The 14,027-nt window shown below is 37.0% G+C and overlaps 1 protein-coding gene across 1 annotated transcript; it reads right to left on the bottom strand.

Annotated features, from left to right (window-relative positions):
- Positions 1-2,732: 2,732 nt before the first annotated feature.
- Positions 2,733-12,121, bottom strand: clec11a (C-type lectin domain containing 11A). The gene is made up of 4 exons (XM_088908580.1): positions 11,916-12,121; positions 10,022-10,199; positions 4,601-4,792; positions 2,733-3,748 (listed from the first exon to the last, which is right to left on the bottom strand). The coding sequence occupies exons 1-4, from the start codon at positions 12,066-12,068 to the stop codon at positions 3,348-3,350; spliced, it is 924 nt and encodes a 307-aa protein (XP_088764706.1). The 5' UTR covers positions 12,069-12,121; the 3' UTR covers positions 2,733-3,347.
- Between the last annotated feature and the right edge of the window lie 1,906 nt (positions 12,122-14,027).

Genomic DNA, 14,027 nt, shown 5'->3' with positions numbered 1-14,027 from the left:
AAGACGTTATTGTACAATATTTTCTAGGAGATCTTCTTACAGTTGTTTTACTTTCTACAGAACTCTTTCACTCTTTTCAAAGTGTGGGACAAGGTCACCAAAGTGATGCATAACAAACCTTTACCAGGAGTAAGCGGATGTGTTTGGTGACAACTCCAAAAAGACTCTAATCTTGATGACTCATTTGAAATCCCAGTGACCCTTTCAAATAGAATGAATACTGTAGTGAATGGTTTTTTACTTGTGGACCACCTAAAACCCTAACATAATGAATAAAATTGTCATGGATGTCGGAAGGGACGAACCGTGGAGAGACAGGAGAGCGGAAAAAGACCCATATGCGTAGCGGCGGAATGGGGGATTAGCCCGGCCTCACCAGTTCAAGTCATATAGAAACCAATGCCCTCAGGCAGCGGACGTGGGGCGACCTGGTGCTAGGCTGGTCTCAGGACATCCGAACGTCAATGCTGAGTGAAGGTGAATGAGAGACCCAGAAATATATAGCCCCAGAGAGAGAGACACCAAAAGGACAGCAAAGCACAGGAAACTAGGGACAGGACAGAATAGGAGCGCTCTCTGGCTGCAGAGGGCGTGACAAAAATGAATTGTATTAATTTAATGGGGATAGTCAAGAGATTATTATGAAAATGACAACTGTTAATGAATACTCCATGTGTTGGCAAAACCTCCTATTTTGACAAAACTAGAAAACAAGCAGCTAAGGAGCTAGAGTATAGTTTTTCAAGTGGCAGAGAATGTGTATCAATGGTTTGATATTGTAAAAATATCTGAACTATAGCTGCCTTCTTTACAACCAATATGTACCAATAGCAAATGAAAGCACTATGCTGTATATTTTCCTCAAATTGATACCTTAGCAACAAAATACTGTAGGTTTTCCATTCTCAAATTCCTATTACCTATTACTGGGTGTTAGAGTACTAGGATTTCTAGGATCCCTCAAAATCCACCTAAAAATAGACTTAAAAACAAAATTTTTGATACAAACTACATGTGGTTCAATATAAATATATAACCTTTATTTCTCTCAGGGCATGTCTCAGGGCAATGAGGTGTGACATAAGTAGTAACACCTACAGCCTGACTTGGATTGAACATTTGGCAACTACTGTATGTACAGTACTTGGTCCTGTACAGTACATCTCTTGTTTTCCATTTGATAAAAGCAAAACCAGTTCTTTTAACTCCTTCAAGTCATTCCTTATATGTATATATCTTAGTATTACAGTACAAGTAATGAACCAGGAGAAACATTAGCTCAATATAAATCAATTTTACATAGTAATAAATTACTTAATGTGATAGAAAAGAAAAAAGGAAAATAATTTGTACAGTATATCAACTACAAGAAAAATTATTTATTTCAGAGCAGGCCTAGTCCAGATAAAGCAGGGCCATTCAGAATAGATCAATGCTATTAGACACAGCCATGCTTTGTCTCTGATCCAGACCTGATTCAATTCTTAACTTTTTGTTTATATGAATTTTTGATACAGCTGAACTGCACTCAAGTCTGCTTAAATTATGCATAACATGATATTCCAGAATTGTTGAGTTCAACCCATATTGACTGTGCCTCCTATGTCAAGTTTTGCGTATTTTTCTTGCATCCACTCCTGCCTACTCACGTTCACCCTTGCAAAAAGCTCCGTAGCTTAACCTTCACAATAGAGGGATGGGGGGGTGGGTTGAGCACCTTATCCTCTCAGGATGTCACTTCCTCTGCTAGGTGAGTCACTCCAAATACTTCATACATATTTCATATATGTTCTTCCAGATCAAACTTATCAAACTGGAAAGGATTTAACCAAACTAATGAAATGGTCTTACAAGACAATATCCTTCTCAAAGTTCATTAAACACGAATGGGGACAATTCCAATATTTTTATTTTCTTATATTTATTTCATTAACGCATTACTGGAAGTTCCTCATTGAGTTGATGATCCGAGGGCTGTTTTTGCCTCAGGAGAGGGCCCTGTCAATAACATGGGTGGGGTATCCTCTGTTGATAATAAAAGAGTGCTTGTTTGAGGGCTTGTTTTTAGAAATTCATGTTGTCACTGCAAAGTTGTTGGAGTCTGAGGAACTGTGAAAAAGGCAGAGAATTGTTAGTATGTGTGGGGTGAAATGAGCTGTACATGAGCTGTGTCCATCTGTGGGTTTGTAATAGGCAGAAGTAGCTACTACTTCTACCTACTTAAACTACAAAAGCATTAAATTCACAAATTAGATTCACACATTTCAATGTGGATTTGAAACTGACGCTACAGACTAGCCAGACTACGGAGTAAAGTCAAGACCGTAGTGGGCTTCAATGTGCTTTTGGAAATGCAAGGGTGTAGTAATGGGTTACTGGATTTGTGTGACAAAATGCCTGGAAACACTGTGATGATCAACTCCTGTCCTTCATGTTTTTTATGCTCTGCTCCTGTTTTCTCTGGGTACTCTGCTTTCTCTTCTGTTTTTTGTTTCCTTGTTGAAATAATTGCAAAAGGAAAATAAAATATTGTAAATATCGAAAGCTGCGATATTTGTTTTAAAACAGTGAATAACCATTTTATTGTATGTTATGCCTGAAAATCATATAATCATTCATTGACAATTTGAGGCTGTCCTAACCATAACAGCAGTAATCTATAAATACACAATGAAAATAGACATGAAAACTTTGAACAGTTTCTTTAATTGTCATTGATACTGTATGTCCACATTAATTAAGATCACATTTATGACTAAAATAGTATTTGTCGATTGCTACAAGTTGCACAATGATTTTGACATATAAAATATTTTATAATATACATTAATAATAATAAACAATGCATCCTCATAAAATACTCATTACATCTGACAATCTGAAAATTACTCTGACTGATGTTGAAACTGAGTTTAATTACTAAGGACATGCTTTACAGATCTACAGCATTGTCTGAGCATCCCATAATGGAAATGTTATGTCACAGAAAGTTAAAAGGTGATAGATGATTATTTTATCATAAATATATTGATAATAATACTCAGAATATTTTCAAATTGTAGCAGTTTACATGTGATGTATTTCCCTGTATAATGGTTATTGAACAATAAAACTAGTCTTTATACCTGTTCTGTTTTTGAACAGCTATATTAAAATTTTTTTAGAAATTTTTGGTTGCCTTAAATCATTATCATTTAAAAAATACTACCATTTTGGGCCAATTTAATCTAAGAAAGCATTGTGTTCTTTTTCCCAAACTACATTTAATAGTGCATAGCCATAACAGTTGTGGTTTATGAGTGCTTCTATGTGGAAATGTAAGTGCTAGAAAGAGATCTATAGGGACATCAGATGTCAAACTCACAGACAAAGTACATGCGTCTCTCACAGTCATTGTCCCACCAGTCACCGTCATCAGAGGACATAGCAACACAATTCTCCCGCTTGCCTCCATCTGGCTGGCTGGAGAGGAAGTGCTTGCGCCAGAAGAAGAAGGTGACACGCAAGCCATCCTCAAAGAGATATAGGCCCTCTGATCGCTGGTCAGAGATCCCCAGCCACACAGGCCAATTCCCGGGATGAAAGAACCCACGAGTGTACTCTGCCAGTGCTTCCTGTTCTTTCCTGTCCCTGGGCATGGCCATCCTGCCACCTCTCTCCTTGCACCGTTTTCCAGCTTCACTGAAGGTCTCGTATGAGCGGAAAACCAGGAAACATTTATGCCCTAACCGACGGCCTTTCATGCAACCTGTAGAGACAGTGGAATGTGAGGCAATGATGATGCTAACATGAAGTGAGAGGGGATGATATTACAGCTCATGCAGTATAGGTAATCTGCACATTTGATGAAATTCAGTTTACTCAGCTTTGGTTTTAAACAGTAAATGGGCTTGATCTCCTGGTCTTTGACAAAAAGATGCACCAGACTTTTTGGTGTGTTACAAGAAAGGTGATTCGTTGGACTGAATAAGTTAGGAATTAGCAGGGTTTTACAAAATATACTGTAGATGCCATGTGTCTGACTTCACTAGCATAGATTGTGATTGTGTAACCTGACATTTCTGACAGATAGTGCTGAAGTCTTCAGTTTCCTGTCTCATCATTATCAGACTGTAAAGAATGAAAATAAAAGATAGAAGATACATAATGGAATTCTAGTGGAAATGCAATGATGTGTAAGTATTTGTAACCTCTCTCTTTAAATATTTAAAAACTTGTTCTATTGTCTGAAGTCTTTACAGCAGTTTCTAAACATATTCAGCTTGTCATTTTAGAGTACCTGTCATATAAAATCATTTTTTAAAATAAGACCCATGTAAAAGCTTTAATTTCAAATATTAAAAAAATTGAAAATAAAACAATGATTCTTTGCATAATTCTAATCACTGTTACTCATATACTGTATATTTACCCCTTTCTCTCTTATTCAGTGAATCCTGAATTCGTGTCTTTATCATCCAGACAATAAAACCAGCCACTCTGCCCATCTGATATTGTTGTGGAATTAGATATCTTGGTACATGAAATGTATTGTTATTGTCCACAGTTTGATCACAGTTTATTTGTATGAGTTTTTATATAACACAGTAGTTCTCTATACCTTCCAGTCGTCCAATCTCCTTGCGGTTTTCTTGGTTGATTCGTGAGATGATGTCCATGGCCTCCTCAGTCTCACTCACCTTCGAGGCCAACCGAGACACCCTGTCTATCAACTGAGATGTCTTCACATCCAGAGTGTATTGGGCGACATTAAGACGGTGCATTACTGCATCAACATCTGCCAATCTGGACACTAGTAGCACAAAGGAAAGGGTAAATGAGTTGTGATGTTAAAGTCACATAAGGGGAATTTATGTACTGTATGAAAGATATCTTTATCTTGAGCCAATATCATTGCCATGAAATGAAACTCAGACATTAAGTCAAACAATAGTAGACACACATCACACTCAGATGGGATTCCAGGTATAAATGTATTCAAACCAAAAAACAAAAATGGAACTAAGAGTGAGATATTTTGTACACTGGCAACATTTCCATCTTGATCTGCCATGGCAAATCACACTTCTTGTTGGGGGAAAATCAGTGCAGCCTTAGTCGATTTATAATTGATAATTTATAATGTATTGCTAAATGTGTTATTTTTGAAAAAAATCTAAACTTAAACAAATTTAAGTCTTTTTCTTTTTATAGATCAGTGTTTTTAAAATGGCCCGTAAATTAAAATTAATTGTATAATTTGATTAATGTAGTTCATGTGGGTAGCAGCGTCAGCATGTGTAGGCTGCAAAGGAACAAGTAATAGGTTTATTCCATGCTGAAAAGAGAAGAAAGTAAACACAATGTTTCAGCTGTGGAGCCTTCTTCGGGTGTCACACACCACTGACAGCTTTTTGTGACCTAGTTTTCGTTAAAGGTCTCTCATCCCAATAATGACCATGCCTAGCCTTGCTTAAAGGGGAACTGCAATGCTGTATTTAGATTTTGGGGTAAGAAAGAATGAGCATTGATGAGTGCATTTCAAACCACAATAAAAGTAAAATGTACACAGTAACTTGTAAAACCTCCAATTTCCATAACAAAATACATACAATTTCCAGGTATACAAAGCGCCATATTATGCAATTCAGAACAAGGTGACAAAAAATCTGGAGATATAATACAGCCTTATTATCTCATTGCTTCTTATATTATTGAAAAGAAGCAGGATTGTGAATACACCACTTTTAATCGAATAGAAATATTGTTCTCGATTTGGATATGGTTTTGTCGATAAATACTACTTGCTTGTCAACTGTGCATGCAGATCACATTGGAACATTTCTGTAATGAAATGTCTGTTGTGCAACCTGTACTTATTGGCTCCTACATCACATTAGTCATTACAGTGACTTTTGAACAAAGTTCACAATTTTGTGCTTAATTGAAAATTTGATATTTTTTTCTATAACGTCAATTAATTTATTTTGTTACTGAGATTTAATTACTGGTCTGCAAAATTAGGACTTCAGTTCTCCTTTAATTTCAAAGAATGGATGAGATCAGACCTGAAGATGCTAACACTGCTGTGAAGTATATGGAGAAATATGGTTTCTTAAAAATATATATACAGTACTTACTTTCAGTTGGTCATTACTTCCAAACGAATCTGAATGTGTTGATAAGTAATTGATTTCAATACATTCAGAACCAATGATTTTGGTTATTGGTTAGACACAAGAAATTATTCAACATATTAGCATCATTTAATACAGTGACCAATGAGAGGTTTGTCAGTTAGAATATATCTGATATCTACATCTGGTATCATAAAATCTATTAAACATGCCACTTAATTCAGACATTGAAGAGAAATATTCTTCCATAGCTCTAACTGATAGGTCTAACAAAATCTAAATATTTTTTCAAAATTTGGTCTTCACATCTGAAATATAAAACAAGCAAAATCTGATATTTTATTACAAATGTATTCCATTTTGGACTGCTTATGAATGTCAGCTTTATATTAACAGCAATGTTGTCACAATTAACTGAAACAGTCCTTACAATTTAAAATACCATGGGCTAAAATGTTTAAACAGGTTTAAAGTCCGCCCTAGCAGGCAAAGTGAACTGGTAGCTACTGCCATAGGAAAATATTAATATTAAGTGTAAACAATCTTGATTGGGGCAGTCTGCAAGAATGACTGTAATATTTGATGAATGGATATGTGTGGATATTACTTCATGGAATTCTCAGTAACTTTCCTTATTCATTTTAACATTAGCTTGATCTATTTGAAACTGTATGATGTCATAAACAGTAATGTTACGTGTGGGGGAATTCAAAAATGTAGTTTGTGTGTACAGTAAATGTATTTGATTCACACGACTAATTAAAAACTACATTTTGTGCTTTCAGAGGCATACACTTCCTGCTCTCTTTAAAACATTTAAATTATTTTATAAATATAAAATCAATAAATGCCACTCACAAAATCCAAAGATATTGTAAATGTTTGTGTTTTGTCTTAGTTATGCCATGTCATAGTTAGGAATAATAAGGCCTTAGTGGGACCTGTAGAACAGGATGATTAAAAGGGAGATCAGCACATCTTTGTGAAACACTACGTTATAAATGATGAAATTCAGAAAACAATCGTCCTAGTCACTAGCTGCGAAAAACCAAACAGCATGTAAAAGTTCTACATGGGAGTTTATTTTCCTTGTGGTACCAGGATGCTGCTGGAGCTATCAAAAGAGCTATCAATCTTGTTTAAATAATGTTTAAGTTAAAGCATGTTTAGGTTGCTACAGTGAAAAACATAGCTCTTCAAGTTTAGACTATGTAAATCTGCAAATGCATATTCATGCTTCAGAACATAATGGCCAAGTAAAGCATAACTCATACTACTGTCATGATCGGCATCCCTCCTCTAAAGGGCACTCTGACCCTTTCGAATTTTAGTTGATTGTGTGAACCTGCCTCCTGTTTTGTCTCACTAGTTAAGCCTGGTGCTCTCGCTATTCTTGGCTCAGCATTGGGAGATGGACGCCCGGAAGTCGGCCTACCAGCGGTTCCAGGAGTGATCCAACGGCATAGGCTTCATAACGGCTTCCTGACCATCTGAGTCTAGGGCTCGGAGTCTGGCCTCGTTACCTTTGTTTTATTCCCTGGCCCTGTTCCGGATCCCGTTACGGGTTTTAACTGTGTTTGTCTTGGATGGATTCTCTGGATTTGGACTTTGGACTGTGCCCCAGATTCCCCCTAGGACTTTCTGGATCTTTTTGCCCCATCCCGGCCCCCGAGCACCAGATCACCATCATCACGCCTCCCTGTCTGTCAACCCGTCCTATCCTGCTATTCCTTACCCTGATGTCCTTCTCCACTTACTTCCGGATTATACTGTCTGCATAGCGTCCTGAACTGTGCTTCGCGGGAGCCTGAACCAGCTCCCATTACAACTACAACACGACCTGTCTCACTTTCTAATGATATCACATCCCTCTTTTTTCCACTTTTCCTTTGTCGTACCCCTCTCCACTTTGAACCTCCTAGCTGGCACTGAAACAAAGCATCCTTTAACAACCATAATAATAATTCCTTACATTTATATAGCACTTTTCTGGACACTCCACTCGAAGCGTCCTACAGGTAACGGGGACTCCCCTCCACCACCACCACCGTGCAGCATCCACCTGGATGATGCAACAGCAGCCATAGTGCACACAGAAAACTCACCAGCTATCTGTGGGGAGAAGAGAGTGATGAAGCCAATTTATAGATGGGGATTATTAGGAGGCCATGACTGTTAAAGGCCAATGGAAAATTTGTCCAGAATGCTGGGGATTCACCCGAACTCTTTTCAAGAAATGCCCTGTGATTTTTGATGACCACAGAAAGTCAGAACCTCAATTTTACATCCCATTTGAAGGACAGCACCTTTTTACAGTATAGTACCCATCACTATACTAGGGCATTATGAGCACCCCCTACTGGCCCCATTAACACCACCTCCATCAGCAACCTGGAGGTCTCCCATCCAGATATGACTAGGCTCACATCTGCTTAGCTCCAGTGGGTTGCCAGTTGTGAGTTTCAGGGTGATATGGCTGCTGGCTATATTAGTTGGCTGAGTTACATTAAAAACCAAAAGGGTTATTTTATTAATTTTTTTTAATAAATCAATATCTTTAATGATGTTCAGAAACTTATTTTTATTTTTAGCAACTAAAACTTCCCTTTAGTTACATGATAAATTCATATTAAGTGGATTTAAATAAATTGAACAAAAGATTAAATGAAGCTAATGTTTTCACTTACATCTAACATACCACAAGTGCCACCTATGCAATTTCTTTGGCCAGCGAAGATTCTCTGGGCAGTGTAACAAATCACACAGCGGCAGCACTAAGTTATTTTGCTCTGGCAATGTGTTTTGATGCACAATCTTGGTGACTGCATCAGTGTATACAAAGGTTTTCTAAATCTCTTTAAAGCAGCAGCACCCGAAGAATAAGGACAAGCTGTCATAGTGGTTGAATTAAGCAAACAATGATCTAATTCAGAACCTTTAAAGACCAGATTGGCTAAAAATCTGCAAACACAATGGTCCACAAGAACCAGGATAGGGGATACTTGAATAAGATAAAAACCTTGAAATGCTTATTAAACAGGAATGATCAAGTCACGTAAACATGACTGCTATGTATATGTTTATAGTAAACAGTGCTCTGTACAAGATAAGAGATTAAGCAATGAATTCTAATTGGTTAATCATTTTTAGTGGAATGATACTGATGCTTACTCAGGAAGGATCTTAAATTTGAATATTAATTATAACAAAAATAAGTCACAACCTGGATGGCAACGGCTCGCAACCCACAGTTTCCCCAGGAGACAGTGGCATTCCCACAAGTGAACACGGTTGTCCCGTGGCTCTAAGGACTTGGCTGGTCCACCCTTCCCCCTACCAATCATTCAGCCAATCATCCAATCAATCCTGTCTTCACAGTTCCTCATTTATTCCTGAAACGCCATGGAGGAAGCACTCCATCATTTAGCCACCAGTGGCAGTACAGTTATCTGCACAAATCCTACTGAGCATACTAGCAACTCCACTAGGACAGCAAGGACTGTCCTTGAATGCAAATGCCTGTTCAGTGGTGTCCTACGCAGACCACAGCGACTCCAACAGCCTGCTGCCCTGTCCTCACTACGCCCTCAGTTGCCTTCAGCAAGCGCCGATACCTCCACCTTTGGCCGCCTTCGGAAAGCTACGAAACTCCCTGAGTCTTAGCACTCGGGCTTCATCATGCTAAACCACTGCTAGTGTGTTCAGTGCACAGCCGTGCCATAACAAAACAATCACAAAATCCAAATCGTACAGATTTGTCTTCACTACGGAAAACTATGGTTTCATGTACAAGACATGTCCTGTAAGAAATCATGCTAACCATACTGGAGTGTCAAACTGAGAAATTTACAGATGTAAAGACATGAAAATCATATTGTTATGTTATCAATTTTTGAAATACTTACAGATATAGGTGTATGTGTCATCAAGCACAGGGATGGAAGTGGTAGGTTCCGGGCCTTGGGTTGGGACAGTTGAATTTTCATCTGTCTCTTCTGTTCTGCTCAGCCTTTTATCCTCTGGTTCTCCTCTCTCATACCGTTCTACAACCTCAGCTGTCTCCAGGTGCTCTGTGTCTTCACCCTGAAGAGCCACGTTAACAAGACCGAATCCCAGTTACAAGCACACAGGGCTTCTACTGCTCACAAATACAGTAGGGATGTTCTGAACACAATCTTAATTTATATTTTACAAATTATATATTTGTCCATCTATTTTCAGTTTGCTTGTCCTGATGATGGCTGTCAAGGCAATGATATTATAGCATTAAAAGTAAATCTTGGAACATGTTACTACACTAACACATTAATTGACATGAGTTACAAAAGGACATTTAAATTAGCATCAGACAGCATTATGATATATAAAGTCATGTTTTCACAGTCAGCTGAAGGAGTTTTTCTTTGTGAAACCACAAAACATACAGCAAGCTTTTTTGCAAGCTGCTAAGCTGGTATAGAATTCCAGATACAGGACAACAAATGTACAGCAAGCATTCCTTTTACAGATCAGAAAGGAAAAGCCATAGCAAAATCATCTGATGTCCATGTATATTATTAAATTATTAAGCTGGGTGCAATTTGTATTTTAGCTAGACCATTGTCTGTAAAGGGATGTTGTTGGAGATTGCATAGTATATTATAGTATATTATTTCATTAAGCAAATCAATGATTCATTCACTGAAAATGTTATTCTATTCTAAACTATTCAATCCAAATTGAAACACTTAAACATATATAGAAAAAAGATACAAGGGACAATACGTTTTAATGCAACAATTCAAACCAGGAATAGAAAGCTAAAATTCTCAATGGCTACGTGGGTTTTTGTTTTTCGTTTTACTTCTATATCTTCTTACTTTACGAAACTAATTATCTTAATAAGGAGTCATCCACTTGTCTTTCCAGGTTTTATTTTGTAGCTAGCTGACAAATACCTGTAAAACCCAGAGATTTGTAAAGCTCCTAACCTAGAAAATCTGCATAAAGATTTTCATATACTGTATATCATCAATAATATATTTGAACAGGTATAGTTTTATTCCATGCTGAAATGTAAAGAAAAAAAGCACAATGCTTTGGCTGTGGAGCCCTTTTTTCCAGTGTCTTTCTATATAGACACCTGAAGAAGGCTCAATACCCAGAACATTGTTTCTTTTCCTTACATTTCAGTATGGAATGAACCTATGCCTGTTCCTTTTCAGCCCCACACATACTGACACAGCTTTAACTAGTAGCTTTAAGTAGTATGTATTGTATGATCAACTGAATTAATGTAACTCTGCGACAACACAAATGACTGATAGCTCTGTATGATAAAACAGCTCAAATGCAAAGACATGCGCCATTCACAGAAGTCGAGGAATCACAGGTTGAATCAAGCCCACAAGTCCCATTATCACTTCCCTCTTGTACAACCTCTTGTCCCTGTGTGTCAGGGACAGCCAGGGTTAGACTACAGAGCTGAACCTGAACTTCAATTGAATGCAACTACACAGTGAACAATTACAAGCCCCCAGTACACAACATTTGCCAGTTTCAATCTATAAAACTTTATTTTAGATAGTGCTATTAGAGAAAAGTAACATTCACAAATCACTATACATTACATCAAATCCATAATTTAGTCCAGTACTTTAGATGTCTGAAAAAACAATCCAGAATAAATCACAACTATGTGTTGAGATGACTTACGTTTCTAATATAATGTGCTTATTTTGATACATTTGCACCCTTAAATATTTTTTATAGTTTTTTCAGAGTGTGAGGAAGAAAAATGGTTTGAAAGTTGCCCCAAACCTGTATTTCTGGATCAGAACTCCCAAGGATAATCCTCCTGTGCTTCATGTACACTCCCCAATCTGAGTGGCTCTCTGAACTTCCTGTCCCGGGGCTGCATTGAAAAAGTTGAGAAAAACAGATAATAAGAATTAAAACTGCTCCTTTACCCATGTTTAGCTTTTAAGCTGTTGGATTTGAAAAAATAACTGCTACAGTCTTTCTGTCTTTGGGCTTTGTTCACTGCTCTTCCTCTCCCTTTGCTGGTCGTCAGCTGTTTCCCAGTCTGGCCTCAGGAACAACAGGAAATTTCATTGTTTTCTTTTTTATTATTCCTTCCATATCCATTTTGAGTTAACAATGCTGTCTTAATGCTGTCTTACCATTTTTATTTTTGCATGTACTTATCATATTTTAATCATTTTTTGTCATTTTACAATAGCTTTACATAGTGAATGATTTTCAACCTCAAAGGATGGTCAGCTACAATGTGACAGCATAAAGAAAATTCTGTAATAATAATGTCCACAAGTCCCCATCATCACATCAGTGCTATAACTAGGCCCAGAATATACAAATTCAAAATAAAATTTCACTCCTTATGAGAGTATTCCCTACAAGAGTAAAATAACTTAATGCACATTTAATAAGGCAGGAGAGGTGTCATATATTTAAAAACAATTAGTTACAGTTTATTCAGTTACAGTTTTGCACAAATGATCAAATGGACAGGATAAGAAAACACTGGAAAGACAGGACAAAAAAAGAAAAGGAACAGAGTAGAGAAGTGTGCCAACTGAGAAGACCTTGTTTTGTTCAGTTTTGGAAACCACATTCTAGTTAAGTAATTTGAATCTTGTTTAAGAGAGCTTATTAACATACAGTTATGTTAGGAAACTGTTACACCAACATGTGGCGGAGTTGATAGTAGATGGACGCTATGTGGTATCGAGAAGTGTAGGAGGAGCAGGGGCCTAAAAAAATCAGGTGTACTTAGCCTGAAGTCCAGGAAACAGAAACACACAATAGAGAGATCAGGAGAATCACTGCGAAGGCAAGACATGAAGCTAAACAAGGTTTATATTTACCAACAGCAGACTCTTATCCTAACCGTCAAATATGGTGGGTGGATGTATCAAGGTTTGAGGCCGCATTGCTGTTTCAGGACCCAGATGGTTTGTCATAATTTTCATAAGTAAATACATTACTGACATTATTACAGGTTATACAGTATTTACATAATATGCATACTGGTGTACTTAATTTATTTTTTAACAGATAGTGCCTTAATAATTTTATTAGGTAACAACAGAAAAAACAGGAAAATAGAGTGTTTTTATCTGAAATGTAATCCTATTATAGCTGTTGCTGTTTGTTGTTCTATTTCTACAATGCTCTTTCACAAACATGCCCAAATTAGCTTTTCAACTGTAAACTACAAAAGAAGAATACATGTTAACAAATGATTTGTTGGAAGGTGTTTTTATAGATCTTAATTACATTTATCTTTCTCTAACGTCACATTTTACTAACTTTAATACCACATTTTATGCATTAAAGATCCTGTTTTCTCATGGACCATGTTTCATCTGAACCACTTTACAGAGTTATTATTATTTAATAGAGACTCAGAGAATGGGTATTAATATACATGTGCCTTTACTTAATCACCATCTTAACTTGACCTGACTTACACACACATTTCCAGGTATTATGGGTAATGAAGCGCACAAGTAGCTCGACATAAAAGGCAAGTATTACATCCCTCTTTTTTTGGAAATAAGAAAATACAAACAATACTACTAAATCAACATTAACTGGAATGTGAGCATCTTGATGTGTACTCTTTCAGCATATGCCCAGTGTTATCTATTGGGAACGTCAAATATTTCAAATACGTATTTCAAATTGTTACACATATTTACATATATGTTACCATCTATACGTTTAGTACATTAAGAACATCATGGCAGAACAATGCTATTTTGTTTGTTTAGGGCAGCAATCTGCCTACACCCTTTACATTTCACAGGTCAAGAATCTGGCTTGGCATGACTCTGCGACCAGAGCTGGTAGTGAGGTAAATAGGTGTTTGTATGTTTGCATTGGCAGGGTACTTTTCCAGCTCGTCAC

Source organism: Atractosteus spatula, chromosome 2, assembly GCF_055471065.1.
Source record: "Atractosteus spatula isolate fAtrSpa1 chromosome 2, fAtrSpa1.hap1, whole genome shotgun sequence".
Taxonomy (NCBI): Eukaryota; Metazoa; Chordata; class Actinopteri; order Semionotiformes; family Lepisosteidae; genus Atractosteus; species Atractosteus spatula.
This window is presented reverse-complemented; position numbering and strand designations above follow the sequence as displayed.

Coding starts and splice junctions, on each gene's coding strand:
- clec11a (XM_088908580.1), bottom strand. CDS start 12,068: ATGGGTAAAGGAGCAGTTTTAATTCTTATTATCTGTTTTTCTCAACTT. Junction 4,793..10,021: donor TGACACATACACCTATATCT/GTAAGTATTTCA, acceptor TTGTGCTACTAG/TGTCCAGATTGGCAGATGTT. Junction 3,749..4,600: donor GGAGATTGGACGACTGGAAG/GTATAGAGAACT, acceptor CTGTCTCTACAG/GTTGCATGAAAGGCCGTCGG.